The sequence below is a fragment of the Stomoxys calcitrans genome, chromosome 4, assembly GCF_963082655.1.
Source record: "Stomoxys calcitrans chromosome 4, idStoCalc2.1, whole genome shotgun sequence".
Taxonomy (NCBI): domain Eukaryota; kingdom Metazoa; phylum Arthropoda; class Insecta; order Diptera; family Muscidae; genus Stomoxys; species Stomoxys calcitrans.
This window is the reverse complement of record NC_081555.1, coordinates 122,302,255-122,329,794: the sequence shown is the minus strand read 5'-3', so window position 1 is coordinate 122,329,794 and position 27,540 is coordinate 122,302,255. Positions and strand designations below refer to the sequence as shown.

General features: G+C 36.1%; 1 protein-coding gene and 1 long non-coding RNA gene across 13 annotated transcripts in view; one reads left to right on the top strand and one right to left on the bottom strand.

The window, feature by feature from the left end:
* LOC106092358 (uncharacterized) overlaps window positions 1–27,540 on the bottom strand; it is a 324,230-nt gene that overhangs the window by 84,870 nt on the left and 211,820 nt on the right. The gene's annotated exons all lie outside the window — the stretch shown is intronic.
* Window positions 1–27,540, top strand: part of LOC106095970 (voltage-dependent calcium channel type A subunit alpha-1) — a 296,916-nt gene that overhangs the window by 239,206 nt on the left and 30,170 nt on the right. For 7 of the 12 annotated variants that reach the window (XM_059368089.1, XM_059368092.1, XM_059368093.1 and 4 more), the window contains 4 exons: window positions 933–1,211; window positions 4,828–5,030; window positions 9,007–9,218; window positions 19,643–19,702. In XM_059368089.1, coding sequence (XP_059224072.1) covers window positions 933–1,211; window positions 4,828–5,030; window positions 9,007–9,218; window positions 19,643–19,702 — 754 coding nt within the window. The remainder of the gene's footprint in view (window positions 1–932; window positions 1,212–4,827; window positions 5,031–9,006; window positions 9,219–19,642; window positions 19,703–27,540) is intronic. The other 5 variants (XM_013263455.2, XM_013263454.2, XM_059368096.1 and 2 more) reach the window with 1 other exon arrangement.

Genomic DNA, 27,540 nt, shown 5'->3' with positions numbered 1-27,540 from the left:
GAATTTCATTCCCAACTGGTACCTTGCTCAAAAATATGGATAATGTTTAGTATATGTTTTACTATTTTAAAATAAACCCCGAAAAAGTTTACCTTTTACCACTCATACCTTAAAAGAAAACAATGGTAAATAGATTAAACTACTCCAAGACCAGTTAGAGAACATGTGGCAAAATCATGGTAAGTTATGTGGCTATTATAAAATAATAATTTACTGCAACATCATCACTTGAAAAGAAATTCCAAATAATTGGCAAATACAAAATTTTTAATTTGAATGAAATTTAGAAAAAATTTTCAAAATTTATAATTGGCAAATCTTATAAATCATATCGAAAACCACAATTTAGGTTACAAAATTAGGCTATTACTTTACTTCCTTCCTCCTCGTTTTCTTTCTCCTCTCTTCTACCTTTGACATTAAAAAAAGTGTTTGACAAACCTATTCAAGTACTAATTAATGTTAGTGTGTAAATAATTAAATATTTTTCAAGTAGATAATTTGAGTTTTGAAAATATTTAACAATTTAAACTATAACAAAAGTAATAATAAACAACCAAACCAACTATAGTATATAGTAATATAAAAAATTGTGTAGTATAAATGAACAAAAAAATTAAAACCAAATTTTGAACATTTTCTAGTAATAGAAAACTGATCGAAATTCCAAAAAAATACCAAAATTTCAATACCCACAAAAATTTGAAAAAAAATAATACATTTTCAAACATACTCGTAATCTCTAATTAGAGTTAAAACATATATTCGACATACTTAAATACTCCAGTATTTGAAATTTTGATTTATAACTTTTAACATATCCTTTTTGACTACACATATACTCGTATACTAACATATATAGAGAACATATTGTTTTATATATTAACCATCATATTTGTCTATGAGATCATACTAATACTCTATCATTTTAGATGTGCAACGGGCGAGGCGTGGCCGAACATTATGCTGGCGTGCCTTAAGGGGAGGCCATGCGATGAAGAAGCCGAAAAGGGTGACGAAACATGTGGCTCCACATTGGCCTATGCCTATTTTGTATCGTTTATATTCTTTTGTTCATTTCTAATGTTGAATTTATTCGTGGCTGTTATTATGGATAATTTTGATTATCTAACAAGAGATTCCAGTATATTGGGCGCCCATCATTTAGATGAATTTGTTCGGATATGGGCTGAATATGATCCAAATGCGACGTAATTATCAATTTAATATAACTAATTCATATTTTTAATAATTGTTATTACATATTATCATATTTATTATTATTATTATTATTGTTATTCATGGTAAATACTAATTGTCTATAATTTGGCATCTTAATGTTTTAGTTTTGCTTCAATATGAATATTGTGTTTTCTTTTTATAAATTTGTAGTATTATTTGCAGTGTTTATATGTTATTATTGTTGGTTATTAATTTCAATGTGAAAAATTTCAACAGTTAAAGATAATGAGCCAGCCATTGCATTGAGCATAAATTTTCTAACAAAGTATCTAAAGCAGTTAAAAATTTACTACCTTCAGTTAAATGATTTCGTCTTTTAAAGAAAAATAATCTGGAGTAAAACCCACAGTTGTCATAACTATGCAACAAGACTAAAGATATACAAATGCATTTGCACCCATATGGGATATCAAAACGCATCTAACTTAGATTTATCTTTTTGCTCTGTTGAAAAATTTATATAGGAATATATTATATTCTATGTATTCAAATACGGAGTCAACTTCCCCTCGGGAAAAATTTTGAAACGTCTCAGAGGTCGTTTTTATTTGTCGTTTAATTGCAAACGTGTAGAACAGAGTTCTATAACAACAACAGGTACGGATTAATATTCCTATTTCCTATTACAACCATTTCGTCCTGTCAATGTATTTTGAGAAACTTTAAAGACATGAGGGCTCACTCGCATAGGTTTTGGCAAATTTTTATGATTGTAGAAGGGAGATATAGGGTGCTAACGTGTAATACAGAGTTCTATAACAACAATAGGTACGATTTAATACTCCTATTTCCTATAGCAACCATATCGTCCTGTCAATGTATTTTGATTGAAGCAGGGAAATATGGGGTGCAAAAGTGTAGTGCAGAGTTCTATAACAACAAAAGGTTTGGATAAGTACTCCTATTTCTTATTGCATCCATTTCGTCCTGTTAATGTATTTTGGAAAACTTTAAGAAATGAATTTGCCAGGTGGAGATTCCCCACTCATTCTGATCAGACAACTTTTGAAGTTATCAACGTGCCCCATATCCACCTTGTCGAGCTGTTAGAGCACTAGGCTTGCTGTAGTCAAATAATTCAATTTCCCCTTTTGGGCTGTTGTAAAGCTAAATTCTGATAATTTAACAGCTTTGTTTAGATTACTACCTTGCAAACGCCTTCACGCTGGGACCCACAATTTCGTCTACAAGGTTTAATATTTAGATAAATGTATGTGGATTGCTCATCTCTCTCAGTGGCGATCTCAAAGGCAGGAAAACTCTTCAGATTTGAGTCCGAGTAATTTCTTTTTATGGGTTTTTTTGAAATCCTTGGTTTATATCGTTCGACCACGGACAACAATTGCCAACATACCGATTAATATGCTGCAAAGAGTGGATCCGAATTTCAAAAGTCTACTTAATAAGTGTATGCACAATCAGGCATGAAAATGGGTTTCAAGACTGCATAATAAAAAATTGTGATATTGTATTCTCAAATAAATCAAGTAAAAAGGCGTTAAGTTCGGCCGGGCCGAAATTTGGATGCCCACTACCTCGGGTATATATGTAAACCACCTTTCGTCAAAATCCGGTGAAAATGTATACGATATGCCACAAAGTAGCTATATCGAAATATGTTCCGATTTGGACCAAATTCTAATAAGTACATGTCATTGTTCAATTGTGTATAACACATTATTGCTCTTTTTAGTACCTATATCTAAAAATTAACCGATCTGAACCATATACGACACGGATGTCGAAAAGCCTAACATAAACCACTGTGTCAAATTTCAGTGAAATCGGATTATAAATGCGCCTTTTATGGGGTCAAGACTTTAAATCGAGATATCAGTCTATATGGCAGCTATATCTAATCTGGACCGATGTGGGCCAAATTGAAGAAGAATGTCGAAGAGCCTAACACAACTCACTGTTTCAAATTTCGGCGACATCGGACAATAAATACGCCTTTTATGGGCCCAAGACCTTAAATCGAGAGATGAGTCTATATGGTAGCTATATCCAAATCGGGACCGATCTGTGCCATATTGCAGAAGTATGTCGAGGGGTTTAACTTAATTCACTGTCCCAAATTTCGGCGACATCGGACAATAAATTAGCCTTTTATGGGCCCAAGCCCTTAAATCGAGAGATCGATCTATATGGCAGGTATATCCAAATCGGGGCCGATCTGTGCCATATTTCTTAAGTATGTCGAGGGGTTTAACTTAATTCACTGTCCCAAATTTCGGTGACATCGGACAATAAATGAGCCTTTTATGGGCCCAAAACCTTAAATTGAGAGATCTATCTATATGTCAGCTATATCCAAATCTGGACCGACCTGGGCCTGAGAAATTTTAAATTTAGTAGTAATAATAATTACAAGGTAGAATTTTCTTTCCGAAGGAGAAATATTAAGATATCTCTGAACTCAAGATCCTTTTATTAATATGGTGGCTCTACTGTCTTCTTCTCTTCTTTGACTTGTTCATACAATTGGTATTGTATTTTGTAGATTGTTGTTAAGTAATACTAAATTGTGTTTCAGTTTGAATTGGAAATTTATAAATATTGTAACTTTTAAGTTTATTTGTTTAATCTTGTTGCAAAGTATTGTTATCAAGCTTGTTACAGAAGAAAACCAAAAAAAAACACATTATCACTTATTTTTAAGTTCGTTAACTAACACAAAATTCAACACCTACAACATGAGAAAAACAAAAATCAAATGCAAATGCCAAAAAGCAATGCAGCAAAAGCTTAAAAGCATTTATATTAAATGATTATTATTTGATCGTATTTGTTTCATATACACAAAAAAAAAACAACAACGTCACAAAAAACTAAACTCCAACAAAAAGGTAAAAATCTATGGCTCAAGCTGAGCCAACAATTAAGCTTATTTTCTCCACAAAGCCCAAAAATATTCCTTTAACTAAGCTAAAACCTTTAACAAACCGCTAGCTATAGCATAAGTAAAAAAAAATCCTTCAAAAAGCTTTTATTATTACAAAGCTATGTAACCTTTATACTAAAAAAGCCACCAGCCTTTTGAATTAAAAGCCTTCAACATTTAAACCTTACCTTGCGTATACTTACAAATACCACAAGCACTATCACAAGCTTAAAGCTTTCCAAGCCATACCTAACCAAACAACCAAAACAGAACACTAAACTTTTTCATTTACGATTTCCTCTAACTCGTATTTACAAAACCATAACTACTACGCCTTCCTTATGTATGTCCACTTAAATACAATTCGTATTTGTATTTTATCTTTGAACTTATATTTCATACGTTTTGTCAGTACATAATTTGTTTAATTCTAAATTTATACTATTCTCTCGATGTTGTTACAAGTGTTTGTGTGTGTGTGTGTCTGTCTGTATTTTATGTCTCTTTTGTGTATATTGCTAATTTCAAAAACAAAAGAAAACAACAAGAGAAATATTCTTTTCTGCTAAACAAAACAAAAACATTCTCTGTCACACTAAATTTGTCTCTTTAATTTCAAATTTGTCTTCAAATTCATCGTTTACATGTGGATTCGAATGCTCGTCTTCGAAATCGTTGTATTGATTACTGTCTGTATATAGTGGTCGAATACTCTATACGGAAATGTATGATATGTTAAAAAATATGGATCCTCCATTGGGGTTCGGTAACAAATGTCCCAATCGCCTCGCCTTCAAGAAATTAATACGTATGAATATGCCCCTGGACGACGAGCTGAGAGTGCAATTTACGACGACGTTGTTTGCATTGATTCGTGAAAATCTTAGTATAAAAATGAGAGCGGGTAAGTACATCTTTAAAATGTTAAAATTTTTCAAATGTTTTTATAATCAGGGGCCGAATTACCACAAACGCGATCGAGATTCATATCGAATGAAATTTCATTAACGTTATACAACTTTTATAGACATTTTAATGTAAAATTGTTTGCAAGTTATGACCGATTTAAACATTTCCTCTGTAAATTTCAAAAAACCTCGTTCAATATAGAAATTCATTATTTACATTAGGGAGTTTTCGAACTAGTTTACTCGTTCACGCATGCGGTAATTCGGCTCCAGACCTTACACAACAGAAAGTCTAGTTTAGAATAATAGCTCCAGTAGAAGATTGATTAAATGGGAGCAAAGTACAGGTAGCATCTATTAATCATCAGTTACTTAGATCAATCTATTGGGTTGCCCAAAAAGTAATTGCGGATTTTTCATATAGTCGGCGTTGACAAATTTGTTCAAGGGCTTGTGACTCTGTAATTGCATTCTTTCTTCTGTCAGTTATCAGCTGTTACTTTTAGCTTGCTTTAGAAAAAAAGTGTAAAAAAGTATATTTGATTAAAGTTCATTCTAAGTTTTATTAAAAATCCGCAATTACTTTTTGAGCAACCCATATAATTCTATGGCTGGACAAAGAAAAGATGTTGTATGCGATGATGGGATACTTAGCATATCCCTGAACTTGTACAATGAGAATAGTATTCTGAGATTGTAACCATCGGATATGAATTCTTCTTCCAAACTCTTACAAACTTCCATGTCATACGTATAGTCTCATTGGCTCATAAGGCTCTTGCTGCCTTATTGTTCTTCAGTCAGGCTGTAATCCTATTGATTTCATTCTGGTTGAGCTATAAACGCTTAATTCCGTCGTTTGGTATTTATTCGAGAGTACCCCCGTTAACCTACTACAACGGAATACCAACGACCATGGCAGCCGCTTGTACATACCGGATTGACCCGATGGAGTTCTTCATCCGTAAGGGCTGCCACCGCAGTGTATAACACACCGCCACAACAACAACTAGCAGTTTTTACTGCTCTCTGTTTTATATTTTACTAGCTGGACAGGGTCCGCTCCGCTGCTCCTTCTTTCACTCTCTTATTTTATCTGAGTCCTATACTGTCACGGTCAGGAAATAAGTCCTGATTGAGGGTGCTGGCACGGCCTTTCAGATAATTCGCCCCAATATAAATATCATATTAGTGCTCTACTCCCTAATGTCTTTCATTTGAGCATATTGCTACGGTCGGAAAGTATGTTCCGTATGGGGGTAAGGTGGACCCCCCTATATGTCAGATTAGTGCTCTAGTCTCAAATAGCCCATATTGTCATTATTGTTTTATATTTCCATGTCGCGGGCTTTGAAGGTGGCGCGACCCCTTAGATATACCACTATAAATAAGGGTACCAAATTTCTGTTTTTGAGTTATTATAAACAAACTAAATTTCGCTTAAATATATGTGTGGCTAAGGGGGAGGTTATGAGGTGAGGCGTCCCTGAAACACTTGGTCTAAAACAGATATCATATTTGGGACCTTTTTGCCATAATCCACTAATATGTACAGTTTGAGAGGTATGTAGGGAGAGGCGGCCAACCAGCCCTGAAAATATATCATCGTGCTCTACCTTCTTTTATTTGAGCCCCAATTGGCATTGGTTTAGGGGAAGTTTATGGGGTGAGATGATCCCTTGGTCTCATAATTGGATGCCAAATTTGTTTTCTACTATCAAATACCGTTGAATAACCATAGTTTATTGCCATAAAAGGCAAAATGGACGGTTTGAAGGGACTTTAGGTTGGGGACCCTGAAATAATATCAGCATCGTGCAAGAGAACGATTTTGTTTGAGCCCTTCAAACATTTTTAAGGTGGCTATCAAGATATTCAGGGCTCTCATTCAGATCCACACTATTTTTTTTTGTATTGGTTATCTACATTCAAAATCATATTTCTAAGCTACTGCTTGAGATACCACAATTTTAAATATCCGTAGGTCCTCCTGCGTCATTCCCACATTGATGGTAAAAAGTGTACTCTACTACCAAACACCTTTTAATGCTGTCCTATGCTATCCTGATCGGCCTTCATATTTTATTTTTAATTCCTTTTTCTTTGGGTAGGATAGGGTGTGGGGGATTGCCCCCTGACATTGGAATGCAATATATTCTCGGTCGTGCTACTTAACAGTTCGGTGTTGTTTTTTATTAGAAGGTAGAGCCGTTCCTCCCGACGCTAAGACCCAAAAAAAAATTTATTTCAGTCCTTTATTGTCGCGATTTACATGTGCTGCTGAACGGAAAGACGTGACCCAGATACGTGAATCCTTATATCTACATTAGATTCGAACTCTACTGATATAGACCTTCCTTTTTATTCACATATTATCCCGCTCGAACTACACGTTCTATTGAAGGGTATTCAGTAAGTGGGCCGGTCCCAGACTCCGTCTCAAATGTGTATACCAGACGCATAATCAACTCCCAAAGAACTTTCATTTGATATCCATTTTATGACGTTGGACATTCATGACCTTTTTTGGGGTTGGGGAGACCCCGTATACACCTTGGACCAAATTCTTAAGACACTGTCCCAATCGGTAAATACTGGGTGGTTTTAAGGCTGAGGAGGCCCCTCAGACATCAAGGAATAAATTTTAATGTCATATTTTTACTCGACTTTTAAATACCTTTCATTTGATACCCATATTGCTCAAAGCGGTAAAAGATTGCTATTGGGCGGTGTTTTTGGGGATGGGGGACCCCCCGACACTATGGTGACATTTTTATACTCTCCCAATCGGGATAATGTCCTTCGGGTGACCACTACTGTGGTACAGGGTATTATAACTTAGTGCATTTGTTTGTAACACCCAGAAGGAAGAGAGATAGATGTTGATAAGTATAACGATCGACTCAGAATCACTTTCTGATTCGATTTAGCTATGTCCGTCTCTCCATGTTAATTTGTGTACAAAGTGCAGGTCGCAGTTTTCATCCGATCATCTTTAAATTTGGTACAGGCATGTTTTTCGGCCTAGAGACAAAGCCCATAGAAATTGAAAAAAATCGGTTCAGATTTGGATATAGCTTCCATATATATTTTAGCCCGATTTGCAATAAAATGGTCATTTGTTAACTTATACTCTCCGAATATGGCAAGAATAATTTTCTTATAACTTTCGACATTACTGGTGAATTTCATAGAAATCGGTTCAGATCAAGATATATCTATCATATATATTTATCGCCCGATTTTAATTTTTTGTGTCAAAGCAAGCGCATTTATTGACCAATCTTGCCAAAAACTTTGTACAACCTTTCTTTGACGACTACCACAATATCTGAGAAGTTTGCTCGAAATCGGTTAAAATTTAGATATAGCTCCCATATATATTTTCGTCCGATTTGCAATAATAATGCAATAAAATGGACATTTATTAACTGATACTCTCTAAATTTGGCAGAAAAACTGTCGACATTACTGGTGATTTAGATATAGCTGCCCTATATATATGTATATATATCGGAGCCGATTTTGACCAAACTTCTTAGATATTGTGTTAGCCATCGAGCAAAGGGTTGTGAACAATTTGGCAATATTGGTCAATGATACCCTTGCAGTGACACTAGAAGTGAAAATCGGGCGATTTTGGGTAATTTGCATAATGTTGTCATTTGCCAACCGTATTTATTGCAGTTTAAACATATATGCTCGAAATTTGATACGGATTGTTTAATAACCCATCTGAAAACATCCGCCGAGATTAGTGTAACTCTATCCATATAATGGTCAGTTTATATAAGACCTTCACCATGAATAACGTTCAGTAATTTCTTCGGACGATTATGGACAGAACCTCGGTTTCTAAATATACAATACATATGGATTTGTTTCTTCTATCTTAACTGACTATTATGCTTAGTTTTTAATTATATTGCTATAAATTATTACAATGATTATTTTATTTTAATAATTTTATAGCGGAAGAAATGGACCAAGCCGATTCTGAACTTAGGGAAACTATAGAAAAAATATGGCCATTGCAAGCCAAAAAAATGCTGGATCTACTGGTGCCGCCCAATGATCAATTGAACAAGGGCAAAATGACAGTGGGTAAAATCTATACAGGATTGTTGTTGCTAGAAGGATATCGCATAAGACGCGATGGCGGCGGTGTACAAGGAGGAATGCCGGTAAGTTTATCAATTATCTTTCTAATCATGTATTAAACTTTTTCAAAAAAAAAAAAAGAAAAAAACAACAACAAAAGCTAAAACACTTAACAAAAATACTATTTGCATAAGGAAGAACAAAGAATCACTATTTTAGGTGTAATCAAAATACCAACAAAGGACATTGTATAACAAATATAGGCTTTTATAATTAATTGAAAAAAAAAACAGACAATATAAAAAGGGATCAGTAATATTCAAATTAAACAAATATCTCATTTAAGAGAGAATTTGTTTCTGTAAATACATTTTAGATCGACCAAAATTAAACATGTAGTAGACGTTGTATAAAACTTTTAGGAAAAAAACTGTAAAAATTAGGAAAACTTATTAGCTGTTAATTGGCACAGATGTTTTTTGTGAAAAACTAGAATATTTTAGGCAAACAAAATTATTAAAACCAAAACAAGAGACACATAATGCTTAAAATTGTTTCATTGCACCAAATTGAATATTTAATAAAAAACAAATAAATTAGAACAATTATAGGATAAAGTAAAAAGAAACTACAAATAATCTACGTTAATATATGGTATTGAAAAGATAAATTTTAGGTTTATGTACTTTTAAGCTATTCTTATTTTAACCATTTATGTTAATTACTTATTTTAACCTTCTTTTCACTTGTACGTATAAATTCGTTAACCATCACCAACAACAAAAATACAAAACTATGCAAAAAAAAATTAATTTTTTAACAATCTACAACCAAAAAAAAAACACAAAATAAATAATTGCAAATCATAAAAAATAGCAAAATTGGAAAGAGGTACTTAATACTCTCTTAACCCAAACTCCATATTAAAGTTTCAAATATACTATTTAATTAAAACATATATTTATGCCTTATATATTTGTTGTAACTTAATATCAAAGTTAAAGAGTTTCTATATATACATCTAATATTCCATTGAATGAATTTATCTGAGAAAGAAATTCGGTAAGAAATTATTGGTCCTTCTGCGCCTTTGTCTAAAATTGGTTGCAAAAGTGTAATTACAGAATTTCTAGTTTATTCGCAAATGCTTAGTTGCAAGCTAAATGCTAAAAATAACACATTTGAAGAATTTCACACTTCAAATATGTACAAACAGAGTGAAGTTTACCTAGTTTATTATTTGAAGTCAAAAATTAATCTTTGTACTAAACATCAGCAGTATAATTTCTTGAATCATTAATACAAAGAACTGAAATCTTATAAAAAAATGTAGTGGCTGAATTTGTATTGCAAGTAATCCAAGCATCCGACCCATGAAGTTTAAGAACTTTAAACTTTTTAAAGCGTAAATTCATACTAGGTCATTGCTTGATATAACTGCAGAGTAGACAAGAGAATTAATGGTTTGAATTCTTCAATCTGTATGGTGCTTTGTGTCAGAAGTGTGCAAATAATAACATGTCTCTCACATGACGGAAAAGATTTTAGCAGCTTCGGATTACAAAACGAAATGGTTGGGTTTTGCAAGTTTATCAGGGCCAGGCTACTTAAACGAGCAAAAACTTTTTATCGCCCAAAGGATTTTTGACTCAGACAAAATTTCTCCAATAACCTTCGGCGAATGCATATCAGTGACCTCTGGCGCAACGTCGTCCCTTCGAGAATTTCCCGGGAAATGTGTATTAACGATTAGTTCTAGTGTTTCCTTATTAGGCATTGTCCATACATTCTGTGACTACATTAGATTTGTATTATATGAACTACATATTCTCTCCCCATATTCTAAATATTCCACAATAGACCAAAATAGGTCTCAAATGAACTCGTCTTATGATGGATTATCATATGCGTTCGACTCAACTTCACCATAGTTTAGATTAGCTTTTAATAACAGTTTTAGACATTTTCATTCATTGCTATATCACAGGAACAAGGAAAGGGAGCCCTGCACAGGATAACTATGAGCACCATACAGGCTGGAACTTTGCGGTCCGATCTGTGTGGTGTTCATTGTTATCACAAGAAACTTAGCTACGAGCTAATCGTCCACAGGTTGCGGATTAGTGGAATGCTTCATACGGAGTGGCAGAAATTGCAATCGTGAACAATCAACGGTATCGAGCGAAGAGTCTCAGTCAGAGAGCAGCACCGGCTCTTGCATTAATACTGAGTGCCTATGATACTCAATACGACAAGGCAAGTTATTCGAGCCTTTAAATAACCAATGGCCATCATGTTCCCACGGCGATCGATCCTTAGGATCGGAACGAGCTTGCTCACCTATAGGAGCTAGACGAGGATAGCCACCTCCACATATACGATAGACATGTGGCTAATTGGGGAATGCATAAAGGATAGCACAAGGTTCAAGAATGTCGCATGACCAAACATAAAGCTCCCTAAGCTCAAAGCAGTGCTCCTAGCAAGAAATTACATATTTGTGGCCATATTTAACAGTATTCAGTAACTCTTCCTTTCAACCAGTTATAGCGACGGTGGCGGTCGCTGTTTGACCCTTGGTTTGCCTTTAGGACGTACGGACCTAAGTCATTCAGGGTGTTCGTGATCCGCTGGAATATTCTATCAATGACTTTTGCAGTTTTTTGACTTCCTTATCAGGTCTACAAGGTATAGCCTCTGTCTCAGGCCTCCAAACGTGGCATCTATAAGTCAGAATTGGTCGAATATAGAGCGAGAGGTAGCACTGTACCTCTCGCTCTAGATCTTTAAGATGCAACTGAAGGCTTCTGGGCGGTGGTTACCTATCCATAACAGCCCAGAAGGTATTGTTTAGACGGGTAGGGTCCTTGTCTCCTAATGAAGGTGGTCAATAAACTAAGGAGACAGCCCGTCGCAGTTCGAAAAGCGGTATTCTAACAGATATGAATATTATTCCGCTGCAGTCTTACATAGCAGACGAGGCCACTCTGGCGCTGTTAATTTGCTTAATTGCTTTGTGAGTGGTCATCAAGATTTATTTATCAGTAACCCTAGTGCTGCCGGCCAGTGACTTAAGGACCTTTTTTCTATTTCTGACCTTACGCAGACTGCAGTGACATGTGAGGAGATAGCTGTCAAATGGGACACCAAGTATTTTGAGACACTTGATAGTTGGATTTGTCACCATCATATTCAGTTCCCTACCAACCTCGTCTGTGTATGTAGCGAACAATGTGGCTGAAGATAAGGTGGCAGATATCATGCAGCGAAATAAGAGGCAAGTTCATTGAGTAGACGTTTAACCTACCGCAGATGTCGTGAATGGCTGAGGCCTGTTTCCATGATTGTAGAATCGTCCACATATGATACGATCTCTATGCCGCCTAGAGTCGAAAATTTTTATAGGCTAAAGGATTTTCGACTCAGAATTTCTTCAATAACGCTTGGCGAAGGCATGTCAGTGAAAACCACTTCTGGCGCCAATTTGTCCGTTAGAAAGTTCCCCGGGAAATGTGTATCAACGATTAGTTCTAGTGTTTCCTTATTAGACATTGTCCATACATTCTGTGAATTCAATAATAGGTTTCGAGGAAAGGATCTTCCTTAGCGAAGAGGCCGAAGATGTATTCTCCACGAAGATACAGAATCTCATTTAGAATTTTTTCTGAGCCTTTCTCAACTCGCCCTTGTATTTTGTTAGCTCAGGCTTGTTGACGTCTCAATCATATAGTGCCCTTATGGTTTTCGACCTATTCAAGAGTTTTCTGCAGCTCTTCCTTAGACCAACCAGTTCTGGGGTCCTTAATGGCGGTCGCTGATGACCCCTTGGTTTCTTCAGACTGACATGAGCCAGTCATTCAAGATCTTCGTGATCCGCTTGACCATATGTCGATGTCCTTCGCAGTTTTCACTTACTTTTCTGGTCTAGAAGAAATAGTCATCCTAAATGTGTGCCGAATTTTATTCCAATCCGCCTTTCTTTTGTTTAGCCGAGAAACCACTTTTGCAGCATCCTCTCCAAGAATGAAACTAATATAACGATGTTCAGAGTAGTTGTGATCATCCAACAATTCCCAGTTTCATATCCTTTACAAATAACAATACAAAGGTAACATCTAGTACCTCCTGCCTACTCCTGATAATAAAGAACGGTTTATGGCCTTTATTGCGAATCGCAACTTGTTATATATGTGATAAGCAGATTACCCCTTTCGCTGATACTCGAACTTCTCCATATCTAATGATTTGGTTTAGCGTCACTTCCTACTATGAAACTCGTTTTCCCTTCAGAAGCGGCTTCAACCAGGAACTTCAGGTGCCCAAGCCTTACGGCATTATCCGTCTGAATCATAAATTAAATTTTAGCCTATCATAATACCCAGAATGTACAATTTGCTCTAAGACGAGCTGTCCAACCGACAAATATCTTATTAGGATTTATATCTTTGAGGATTTACCATTACTTTAACCGTTTTACTGCCAGATTTTACATGGGATTACAGTGTGCATTGAAGATATGTATATATCTGCACTAGTTATGGGACTACCTTTGTAAATGTTAGATTTTATCGATTCTAGAATCCAAAACATTACAATCGGCACTAGTCCTCCAAGTCATACAACTTGTAATCAATTCTGAGGTTAAACGAAGAAATGTGTTAAAAACATATTCAATATATTCAAAACAAATGAAAAGATTTAAAGCGAAATCAAAACTCCTTTTCTCCTATGCGCCATATTTGCCATGCTTGTTTATTCTTTCTCTTGGCGAACAAAAACTTTGCTTTAAAATCATTAATTTGCAACAAGTTTAGCATTAAAATTAAAAAAAAGAATAATTTATTCATTCAATGGAATTTTAAAGTTAGTTCGTTCAATAAATACTTACATATCTTTAAATAATATTACAATTTTAGTACATCTGAATTACATATGATAACATTTTAACGTTCTCTTTGTTGTTATCAGTTTGGACCATAGCCGAGTATATTACGAATTTGTTCTACATTGAAAGAATATAAAAATATTTTTAAATGGAAAAAATATATCTAGGTTTATGGCATGTTTATGTTGCCTTAGATGTTAATTTATGAATATATACTCAATTTTTTTCTGTTATTAAATTTTGACATACTATTTTAGAAAAACTATGATAGGTTTATATTAAATGTTGTTATACAAAAAAAAAAATCCGTTTGAAAGGATTGTCTTTAAAATATTTATCAGTAATTTGTACCGCTCTTTTGTTTTCTTTAACTTACAATAATTTAATCGAAATAATTTAACAGTGCACATAACTTCAGTATTGGTTGAAGAAGAGCCTGGGGATTCTAATCCGTCCATGCCACTATAGTCAACATCTACGCTAACAATCCGCTAGTTGTGAGCTGCATACAAAATCCCTAATCGTTCTCCATTCTTTACCCAAAAATTAGTTCAAATCTGGTATGATATCCGAACCTAAGTTCCGGAGTGTGTAAGGTGAGGTAAGGTTAGTTTGAAAAGAGGGTGCAGATATTAATACCCAAGTTTAATTGGCTATGACAGAACATTTGTTCCACTAGCCGAAAGTAGAATAGCGTTCCCAGTGCCTCGATCTTCTGCGCTTATTCTAAAATCTCTGACACCAAGTTTAGTGGTGTCTCCCACCACCTCCCACCTTGCAATGGGCTTTTGATCTTCCCGGTTTGCGTGTACCAACGCAGCCGATAGCATAGTTACACGGCTGCGTTGGCTAGGTCATGTTGTCAGAATGGATGAAGAAGCTCCAGCAAAGAAGTCTTTTGAAGGCAAACACAGTGGTACACGCAAACCGGGAAGACCAAAAGCCCGATGGGAGGATCAAGTTGTGGGAGACACCTCGAAACTTGGTGTCAGAGATTTTAGAATGAGCGCAGAAGATCGAGGCGCTTGGAACGCTATTCTACGTTCGGCTAGTGGAACAAATATTTGTCATAGCCATTAAAAGTAAGTAAGTAATCTTTCTCTCAAATACTCCAAGCACTACCTCATCTGCTTTCACAAGTACCCATGCCTGAGAACCATATAACAACACGGGTAGTATCAGTGTCTTGTATAGTGTAATCTTCGTCTGTTGAGAGGTGGCCCTGTTTCTAAACTGCTTACTTAGTCCAAAATAGCATCTGTTTGCCAGTATAAAAGTAACCTCGAAAAAGAAAATTTTAAGTTAGGAATTCCGTGCTTCTTACAAAATCCTGAATTGAAATCCAGGTCCAATCTGTCCCCTTGGTTTGATCCATCCAGGTGACATGATCTTTCAAAAGGATACTAGGGTTCCGCTGGCAGCAGTGCCTCGCACTCGACCTCAAGTGTCGTCACAGGTATTCGATCGGAAACCTCTTCCCTTTCTTCCAAGTTTTCTATCGTCGCCTTGATTAGACCGCGATGGTACGAGCTACTCCCATCCTCAATCCATTCTCCCATAACATTGTAGCTGTACGTCAATGGGTTTGATATCTAGAATAGTCCCTAGTGGGCGTGGTCCTCATCTCTCCACCTATGCCAAGACAACATGTTCTCTGAACTTGTTGTATGGTGATAAGGTTGCCCTTTTTTTCACTTACCACCAAACTACTGACGCGTAAGTAAATATAGGTCTAGTCTCGCTTCTGTATAGCTAGTAGACTATCCCCGGATTCTGGCCCCATTTCGAGCCTACGGCCCGTCTACATAGTGCCCAACATCTATGAGCCTTCTCAGTACGCTTCTGAATGTGACACTTCTAATTAAGTTTCCTATCCACGATCACTCTTAAGTATTTGACCTTGTCCTCGTGAACTGGCATATTTCAGTCTTCTCTGGGTTAACATTGAGACCCTGGGTCTAGCCCAGTCATATGCCATTTGCAAGACCCTTTCGGCCGTTCTGCATAGCTAGGTTCGGATCCTTAACCCTAAGAAGTATTATAACGTCGTCTGTATAGCAGACGGATTCAAATCCCTCCAAATGTGTTAGTCGCGAGAGCCGGGCATTGACATAGGAAATGTTTGAGCGTCTTATCATCTTCCTCATATGCTCTACGTACGCTGTCAATGACTGCACCTTTTCTATATAAGTGCGCCCGTAGTCCTATGTATCCGAAAGCCATATCGACCACTTTCTACTACTACTGAATAATAGCCTCGCCTTCCCACGATACAGACCCGCAGAGAATTTTCCTTGTATTTATGACATTTTTACTGATCTACAGTGCCATGCGTCCTTCACTCTCTTCGCATTCATCATGTTTAATGAAAACAGTTTTCAAGTCACTTGCCCCTTTCCCTTTTCTTCCGCAATGGCCAGGCACCCAAACAATACGGATCTTGCCATCCTCACAGATCTTCCACAAACATATCGTCCAGGTTGTTATAGCCCTAATGACTGACTAACTACCCGCACACATTCTGTGATCACCCGGATTTCCCCCTGGGCGTGTTATGGCCAGGCAGGAGGAAACAGAACTCTCTCTGGGTCCTCCATGAAAAGTCCCAATCATGTTCTTTTTTTTACCAGATGGCAAGACCAGAGTTAATTCCATCCAAGACTGTGTCTTCTCAGGTATCCGATCAGAAACTTCTCTCAATCCATGCAGTTTTCCTATTCCGAAAGAAAAATGAATGCCATATGGTATCAAAAGTATTGATAGTAAAGCAACACCGTGTATTAATACAAAAACAATAAAAAAAAAACAAGTAAAAAAGTATTAAGTTCGGCCGGGTCGAACATTGGATACCCACCACTTCGGAAATATATACTAACCACCTTTCGTCATAATACGGTGAAAAATTCATCATTTATGAACCTATAGCAGTTATATCTTAATAGAGTTTGATCTCCGCCATATTCAGAATAGCTATGAAAGGGTCTAACACAACTTATTGTAACAAATTCATCGGGTGAAGACAACTATGACAACTATTTCCAAATAAAGAATTATCTGAACCATATTCGACACGAATATCGAAGGGCCTAACACAGACCACTGTGTCAAATTTCAACGAAATCGAGTAATAAACGAGCTATTATTGTCCCAAGAACTTAAATCGGGTGATCGGTATATATGAGAACTATATTGAGATATAGCCTGATCTTGACCACACTCGACCACACCACTGTCGAAGTGCCTTACAAAACTCATTGTGCTACATTTCAGCGAAATCGGTTAATAAATTTATCTTTTATGGACCTAAAACCTTAAATCGGATGTTCAGTATATATATGGCAGCTACATCCATATCTGGACCGATCTGGGCCGTATTGAACAGGGATGTCGAGAAACCTAACACAACTCGCCTGTTATGGAACCGAGGACCTTAAATTTGGAGACCGGTCTATATGGCAGCTATACCAAATCTGAACAGATCAGGGCCGCATTGAACAAAGATGACGAGGAGCCTAACACAACTCGCTATACCGAATTTCAACGAAATTGGACAACTAATATGCCTGTTATGGGCCCAAGAACTTAAATTCGGAGATGGGTCTTTATGGCAGCTATATCGAAATATAGACCGATCTTCACCAAATTCGATACAAATGTCGAGGGGTCTAACGCAATTCATTGTGCATAATTTCAGCAAAATCGGGAGATCTGTATGTATGGCAGCTATGTCCAAATCTTTACCGATCTGGGCCGTATTAAACAGGGATGTCGAAGGGCCTTACACAACTCACAATACCAAGTTTCTGCGAAATTGGATGATGTCAATGCAAATTTGCCCATGAATATTCCACTAAGGAACTGGGACAAACAATAAATTTGCCTATTATGGGCCCAAGACCTTAAATCGGGAGATCGGTGTGTATGGCAGCTATATCCAAATCTGGGCCGCATTAAACAGGGATGTCGAGGACCCTTACACAACTCGCAATATCAACTTTCTGCGAAATAAGGGCCCAAGACCTTAAATCGAGAGATCGGTCTATATGGCAGTTATATCCACATCTGGACCGATCTGGGACGAGGAGCCTAACACAACTCGATATATCAAATTTCTACGGAATCGGACAATAAATACGCCTATTATGGTCCCATGACCTTAAATCAAGAGATCGGTCTATATGGCAGCTATATCTAAATCGGGACCAATCTGGGGCGTATTGAACAGTACTGTCAAGAGGATTGACAATACTCACTGTCCCGAATTTCATTTTAAATGTGACTTAAATGAGCATTGGTAGGCCACCGTGCCGCAGAGGTGATCATGTTCGCCTATGACGCCAAACGCCTGCGTTCAAATCCCGCCATGAACATCAGAAAAATTTTCAGCGGTGGTTATCCCCTTACTAATGCTGGTTACATTTGTGAGGTATGCTGTCATTTTAAAACTTCTCTGCCAAGTGGTGTCGCTATGTGGCACGCATATGCGGCACTCGGCATAAAAAAGGAGGCCCCTTGTCATTGAGAGAAGTATCCCCTGTTCCTTAGTGGAATGTTTATGGGAAATTTAGGAGTAAATGGGTCTAAGACCTTAAATCGGCAGTTTGGTCTATTTGGGGGCTATATCAAGATATATTCCGATATAGCCCGTCTTCAGCTTTCCACCATCCATACCTTAGGCATTGTATTGGTATTACTTTGCTATCAATGACATCGATTTTTCGTTCGGTGCAGTATGGTTGCCTTGATTATTATCCCTGTAACTGTGTCCAATGTCTTGGTTGACGTGGGCCTCATCGCCCCACCTATGCCAAGACAAAAGGTTTTCTATTGTGATGTTCTTATTTTGCACTACTGCTATGTCGGCATCCACCAAACTAAACTTGTAAACTTGGCACCAGGAAAACTGAAATCTTAGTCGTCCCTTGTTTAACGTTCACATCCCTAAATCTAGCTCAGTGAAGAGACATTTTCAAAACTCTTTCATCGTTTCTGCATAGCTTATTCGGACTCGTACCACTTGGAGGTCACCGTAGAGCAGAGGTTAGCGTGTCCGCCTATGACGCTGAACGCCAGGGTTCGAATCCTGGCGAGAACATTTAAAAAATTATTCATCGATGGTTATCCCCTCCTAATGCTAGCAAAATCTGTGAGGTACTCTACCATCTGGTATGGCAGTCAGCAAATGTAGTAGGCTATTTATTTACGATGGTTACCCTTAGGAGCAGCCATAAGAAGTTCCCTGTGCCACCTTATCCCTTACTCTTATATCATGGTACCCACGAAATCTACTAAGAAATACAATGTGCATTCACTGTTTTATAGAAAACTCTAATATTTTTGCAATTATAAACCGATAAATGTTTTGCAAAAAGGCAATCCTTCCAATATCAATTATATTGTTTTTATTTTTCTAAAGACTTTTTATCATTCACCCAACATTTAAGCAGAGTTTTACACATAATGATACTATATATACCAAAACAACAAAATGAAACACATAAAAATAATTTTGATCAAATCAGAAATCATTCAGCTATTAAATGCCATTATTTTTTTTATATTTAAACTATAATCTTTTGGTGTGTTTGTGTGCGTATGTGTATAAAACGACCAATACAATAGCGGAAAAATCGTGGTGAAGATGACGAAGAATTACTTAGTCCTACGGCTGATGAAGAACCGGTATAAAACTACAAAAAAAACTAAAAACTATCACGAAGTATTTTTCAAATTTATTTTTTTTTTTTAAACTCCCCATTTTTTGCTATGTATGATTGAATGTAATGCTAGAAACTCAGCAAATTGCTAGAAGAATGTACATACTACTTTGCATACCGTGTAAAATGATATGACCCACTGATATTGCTCGTTTTCCGATTTTCTTTATTTCGATCGTATCGTGCCACAAACAAACAAAAAATACAATTCAATACTGCCTTGTCCCAAAAAACAAATTTGTGTATGAAAATACCAAGAAAACTATACCACCATATATGTACAAGAACAAAAAACACACCTTTGCCTTTCATATCGCTAAAAAGATGAAGTCAAACAAATCCTTCTAACCGCTTTTTTAAGGAAGTACGCATTATTCTTGGTTTACTAAAGAAATGAATGAATGATTTTTTCGAATACCTATGCATCCCTTTATATGTAACATGAACTTTTTTTAACTAGGTAAATTTCTTGGTGATGATCGATCATTTTCATTAGTTTACTTGTTTGTAAGGTGGATAGTGATGAAAATATATAGGTTTTACTTATAATCGAAAACGATAAAATTAAGTTAAATTTGTAAAATAAAGCACGCTTTTAGGCATAGAATAAACGCTATTACCTGAACTAACTTATATCCTGAGTGACAGGGTGATGTGTTATAAATTTCCAACGTCGATAATATGGTTTCGATAATTTCTAAAGCATATTTTTAGGGATGGCTAATAAAACCACTGCATTACCACAATATATATTATAGCAACAGGGTGCCACAATAAATAGTAGCTCAAACATCCTGTGTGTTTATGCAAACATCTCCACTGAGCCTAAAAGCTGACTCTGTTTTTCTTAAATAAAATCACAGACAGTAAATGGATGTAGATAAACCATAGACTATCTTAAGATGCACCAAGTACAATGATTAAAAATAAACGAAGAAAATTAAGAGAAGAGAGAATTTTAAGAGTAACTGTGTATGATCAACGAATATTATTTAGCTTGTTTTGCAATCGATCGTGGACATCTGATTTACTTTTAAACTTTAAATTAGTTTAACAAAGCACTTTTTAACTATCTTGTTAGCTTTTTTTGTTAATTTACTTGTGTTTTTCTACAGTTTTTATGTTTCTTAATTCCTTTTTCTACTTAAAATTTAAAATTTAAACAAAATCTGTGCAGTTTCTATGCAGTGTTTTATGTCTATCGAGAGCAAGTCAAATAATCTGGATAGAATATCAGTACAAAGTTGTGCTGACAACTTATCGATATCATCCGATAACATATAATACGAACCGATTTATCGTGATTTGCACTGTATTGTACTAACATAAAACAGCAATTATAGCGCATAGGTTAGCATGTCCGGCCATGACGTTAAGCGCCTGTGTTCGAAACCTGGTTAGACCATCAGTAAAAAAAATTCTGCGGTGGTTTTCCCTTCTCATGCTGGCGTACTATGCCATGTTAAACTTCTCCCCAAATAGGTGTCGCACTGCGGCACGCCGTTCGGACTGGGCTATAAAAAGGAGGCCCCTTATCATTGAGCTTAAAACTTGAATAGGACTGCACTCATTGATATGTGAGAAGTTTGCCCCTGTTCCTTAGTGGAATGTTCATGGGCAAAATTTGCAATTTTTTGTTTTCTTGCTTGACACTCAAAAATCAATAAACTTCTTTCTTCTTGCTCTGATTAGTCGAAGCAAATTTGACGAAAACTTTAAAAGTCATTGCGAATCGAATTTTCTTCGTCCTGTTACAAATTTTGACATATTAAGTTCCCAAAAAAGATGCTTTGTTGTAGCAATTCGCGGATGCGCCGCCTTATAAATACGCCTTAGCCCCCATTTTATAGTGGAGGGCATAAAACTGCTGTTAAGTTGCCTTGAGCTTATATTGAAAATCAATCGATCATACCCAAGAAAATACAAAACAAAAAAACTGCTGCAACACACCATAGTAGAATAAAAACCCACACCTTAATATTTCAACGCAAATGCACAAAATTAGGATTGGCTATTTAAATAAATAAAACTTATAAAAATCAATATAAATTTGGCTTATAATAATAATACCAAGAAGGTTTGCGTAGGAAAATTAGTTTGCATTACATAACATACGCATTAGCAGAAGCTACACCTCATACTGCCATAAATACGCACATATTTAATTATTTTAGATTTTACAGCACAATTTATACGTATATATTTTTAAAATTCTAAATAATAATTCTCACTCATATATAAAATGTATGTATACTATTAATAGTATTTTTTTTTTTGTAAAGTTTCAAAGCTATGGTCTCTTTGTTATAGAATTTTTAGAATTTAATTAAATTTTTTACCAGGTTCTTTCCAATAGAAAAAAAACAAAATTTTTATACCATTTGGTAATCAGTGTTAGGTCATGAAACGAAAATTTCAAATTGCCAAAATTAGAAACGAAAAAAAGTCGATAAAATTTGTTAGAAAAATTTAATGAAAAATAAATGTGTCCTATATTTACTAAGACTATAAAACTAGTTATAGTATTTCTTTATTTTTTAGATATTCTTTACAATTTAGTTTAGTTTGTTTTTTTTCAATTAATTATAATTTTTTATTTAGTTTTATCAATTTATATAGCGCTAAAAGAACATTAGCATGTAAATAATGAATAAAAGAATTTTGAACTTTCTGAAAAGAGAGCCAGCATGTTTTAGTTAATTATAATTTTTTTTTCTTATTAAAAACATTTACAATTTTTTTCTTCAGATTTCTCTAATTGGTCGAATTTGTCCTTAAGAATCACTTTGTTTGTCTCTTGAACCGAAATATCCTTTGTCTTCTTTCTAAATATTTGTAAAAACTAAAACAAAATTTTTTTCAGCATGATTTTCCATTTTAAACTTAAAAATGATTTTTTTTTAATTTTATGGAAATGAAAATACAATGTAAAAGTTGGTTAAACATTAAAATCTTTATAAAACAATTTAAATAAAATATTTTTAACCAGTAAAAGCGTGCTAAGTTCGGCCGGGCCGAATCTTATATACCCTCCACCATTGATCGCATTTGTCGAGTTCTATGCGCGGTATCTCTTTTTACAAACAAACATATTGAATTAGAACTGTTATGCTATTGGAGCTATATCAAGCTATAGTCCGATTCGAACCATAAATGAATGCTGAACATTTTAAAAGTCATTGTGTAATATTTCAGTTCATTCGGATAAGAATTGCGCCTTGTAGGAGCTCAAGAAGCAAAATCGGGAGAAAGGTTTATATGGGAGCGGTATCAAGCTATTGATCGATTCAGACTATATTATACACGCATGTTGAAGGTCATGAGAGAAGCCGTTGTACAAAATTTCAGCCAAATCGGATGAGAATTACGCCCTCTAGAGGTTCAAGAAGTCAATATCACAGATCGGTTTATATGGCAGCTATATCAGGTTATGTACCGATTTGCGCCATACTTAGCACAGTTATTGGAAGTCATAACAAAACACCTTATGCAAAATTTCAGGTTCAAGAAGTCAAGATCCAACATCGGATTATATGACAGCTATACCAGATTATGAACCGATTTGAATCATACAATACATAGCACAGTTGTTGGAAGTTATACCAAAACACTATGTGCAAAATTTCAGTTAAATCGGAGGAGAATTGCGCCCTCTAGAGGCTCAAGAAGTCAAGACCCAAGATCGGTTTATATGGCAGCTATATCAAAACATGAACCGATTAAAACCATACTTAGCGTAGTTGTTGGAAGTGCTACCAAAACACCACGTGCAAAATTTTAGTTAAATCGAACGAGAATTGCGCCCTCCAGAGGCTAAAGAAGTCAAGACCCAAGATCGGTTTATATGGCAGCTATATCAAAACATGGACCGATTTGGCCCATTTACAATACCAACCGACTTACACTAATAAAAAGTATTTGTGCAAAATCTCAAGCGGCTAGCTTCACTCCTTCGAAAGTTAGCGTGTTTTCGACAGACAGATGGACGGACGGATAGACATGGCTAGATCGACTTAAAATGACATGACGATCAAGAATATATATACTTTATGGGGTCTTAGATGCATATTTCGAGGTGTTACAAACAGAATGACGAAATTAGTATACCCCCATCCTATGGTGGAGGGTATAAAAATAGTTTACTATTCAATGGGGGACACTTTATCACCTTACTAATTGGTCTATGCTGCATCCTAAAACTGCTTTTTGAAATAAATTATTTGTAAAACTTTCCAATCATTTAGAGCTATGGGCATATTCCGAATCCACACTTATTTTTTCTTTAGTGTATTTAATATATAATTTCAAAATCATATCACAAAGCTACCACAAGGGACACAACATTTTCAAAGTTCCACTGGATCCTGCTAAGTCAACCCAAATTGCAGGGCAAAATTTGTACTATCTACTACCAAAGAACTTTCATTGAAGTTCTATTTTATCCCGAATGGCATACATGTGCAGTTTGATTCTGTTATTTCAATTTCGTACTCCCAGAAACCTTTAATGTGAGTACCATATTGTTCCAGTGGGCCAACATATACATTAGGGAGTTGGTTCCTCAGACACTTGGTCCTAAATAGCATCCCATTTGTACTATACTGTGAAAGACCTTTCATTTGATACAATGAGTTTGTAATATTCAAGTTCTGTTGAAAGGCAGGACATGACCCAGATGTTTGGTCCCTAATATTCATACTCTATTGTTAAAGACATTTCATTTAAAGACTATCCCCCCCCAACAAATTTATGGCATTTACTTGTATCATGTCGTAGTCTTCTCAATAAGACATTTCATTTAATATTCATTTCGTATCGATGATGATATGTATATACCCGTTTTATGAAATATAACTCGTAAGTATTCGACCATATCAGATATCGAAATCTTTCTATTGAAAAAAATAGGTGCGTCAAATTTCTCGTAGCAAACAGGCAGATTACCGTCTTATCTGGGTTAACATTGACACCCCCAGGTCTAGCTCAGTCGTATGCCATCTCCAAGACCCTTTCGGCCCTTCTGCATAGGTGATTTGGATCCTTCCTCCTTATAAGCACTGAAACATTGTCTGCGTAGCAGATGGGTTCAAATCCCTCCTCAGTCAGCATCTTTAACAGGTTATTTATTTATGGCCACCAATAGGAGTGGCGAGAAAATACCCCCTGTGACGTGCGTGTGTGTGCCAGTTTCTCCCTTATATTTATGTCATGGGACCGACAATGTATCCACCTGTTCCTTAGCATATGTTTGTCCAGTTTTTTAGCACTCGGTCCCCGATACTGGTCAAAGAATTTCATCAGTATGTCGGCTTTCAAATTGCTTTTAAGCCTTCACGGACCTGTCCTTGACATTGGCATGCGGTTTTATTTTAATCGGTTCGCTCTTTATCATGGTATCCTTAATATTTTCCATGGTTTTGAGTAGAAAGGAGGTAAGACTTATAGGACTTCAGGCCTTTAGTGTCCCTTCGACCAATTAATTAAGATCCAAATAAAATTGATACCCATATTGTCCCAATCGGTATATAGACAGTTGGCGGTTATTGGGTTATGGGGTGGCCCCCAGATACCTGAGGCCAAAATTTTATTTCAGATTCGTACTCTACTTTCGAATACCTTCACTTGATACCCATATTGCTTCAATCGGTACATTGTAATTCTTGTTTATCTACTCCCAAATACCCTTTATTTGTACCCTTTATACCCACGATTGGCAAATTTTCCCATCTGTGTTGGGCTTTTGGAGGGTGAAGTGGGACCCGATCACTTGAAACTCATTTTTTTTATCATATGTGTAATCTATTCACGAATAGCTTACATTTGAGGCCCAATTGTCATGATCGCCCAAAATGCCTATTTGAGGGGGTTTTGAGATCGAGGCGCGCCTCTAGGTGCTTGGCCTTAATTTTTTGGGTGGTGCTTCCTCTTCCGATATCAATCAATTATATGGCATTTTGCTGCTTCCAGAACATGTTCGCAATTCCCCTGTAAAATTTGTTTATCTACTCTCAAATACCCGTTATAGCCATGATTTGCTAATTTTCCAATTATATGGCCTATTGCTCTTTCCAGAACATGTTCGTAATTCCCCTTCCGATATCGACCAGTTATATGGACTATTGCTCCTCCCAGAATATGTTCGTAGTCTACTCTCGTATACCTTTCATTAGAGTACCATAATGTCCCGATCGGTCCACTATTATTATTTTTTTTTGGTTTTTATGGTAAGGGGAAGGGTGGTTTTTATGGTAAGGGGGAGGGTCCGCCCCTTTCCCGATGTCAACAAATTGTATAGCTTATTGCTCCTTCCAGACAATAATAGTAATCTACTCTCAAATATCTTCCATTCGGTCCCAATCAATTCACTTTCATTTTTGTGTGGTACTTTTGTGGTAAGGGGAAGGGTCCACTTCCGATATCAACCAATTATATAACCTACTGCTCCTTCCAGACTATGTTCGTAATCTTTTCTGGTATAACTTTCATTATGTCCCAATCGATCCACTTTAATTTTTGTACGCCCCTCTTCCGATATCAACCAATTATATGACAATGGGAAGGGTCCGCCCCTTTCCGATATCAACAAATTATATATAGTATATGGCTCCTTCCAGACAATAATATGGCTCCTTCCAGACAATAATCATCTCCCGAATAACTTTCATTTTAGCTCCATTTTGTCCCAATCGATTTTCTTTTATTTTTGTGTTGTGCTTTCGTGATAAGGGGTATGGCCCTTTTCCAATATCAACCAATTATACTTGTTCCTTCCATTCAATGTTCGTAATCTGCTCCCGTATACCTCTCATTTGAGTCCCATAATGTCTCGAGCGATCCACTTTTATTTTTGAGTGGTGTTTTGTGGGAAGAGGGAGAGTCCGCTCCCCTTCCGATATTAAAAAATTATATAGAATATTTTTCCTTCCGGACCAAAATCATAATCTACTCCTGAATACATTTAAATTGAGCCGCATATTGTCATGATCTTTCAATATGACTATTTGTGAAGGTTTTGCAGTAGAGGTTGCTAACCTGCTACCTGGACCCAATTTTTAATATCAATTTCGTACTCTATTCCCGAATATCTTCCACATGAGTTCCATATTGTCCCGATCGCTTCACTTTTATTTTTGTTTGATGCTTTTGGTGTTAGGGAGAGGGTCCGCCCCTCTTCCAATATCAACAAATTATATAGACCAACCTATACAATATATACGAAAGTTTCGAGAAAATCAGCTCAGCCATTTTTAAGTCTATACGGAACAAACATATTTACAAATCTACAAACATAAATTCTTTTCATTATGTATGGATATATGGAAGAAGAAGATGGTGATTTCATTGTAGTAAACATTTTTATCGTTCAAAGAATACCTAACTCAGATACAATTTCCTTAACAATCACCGACGAACTATATTAGTGATAACCCCTTCCGGCACCATATTGTTCGTAATCTTCGTTTCTCTCTCCGAGAAATGCCTATCCATGAGTAGTTCTGATATTTACTCGCTAGACTTTGTTTATATGTATGTTCTTCGACTTTTGAAAGTGTCTTACTGTAATAAGTGTGGAGTAAAGGATCTTCCGTAGCCAAGTTGCTTTCACAGGCATTCTACCGAGCACAGCTGTGGCACAACTGGTGGTACACAATCTTAGCCCGGCGATTTAAATGAGTTGAAATTTTATTTTAATATTATTGACTCATGCACAATTTGCTCGACAATAATAATACTGACAACCTCTTATTACGAGATGTTCATCTGTTGTAGAGTTTATACCTCAAATGAAAATTCGTTATCGTG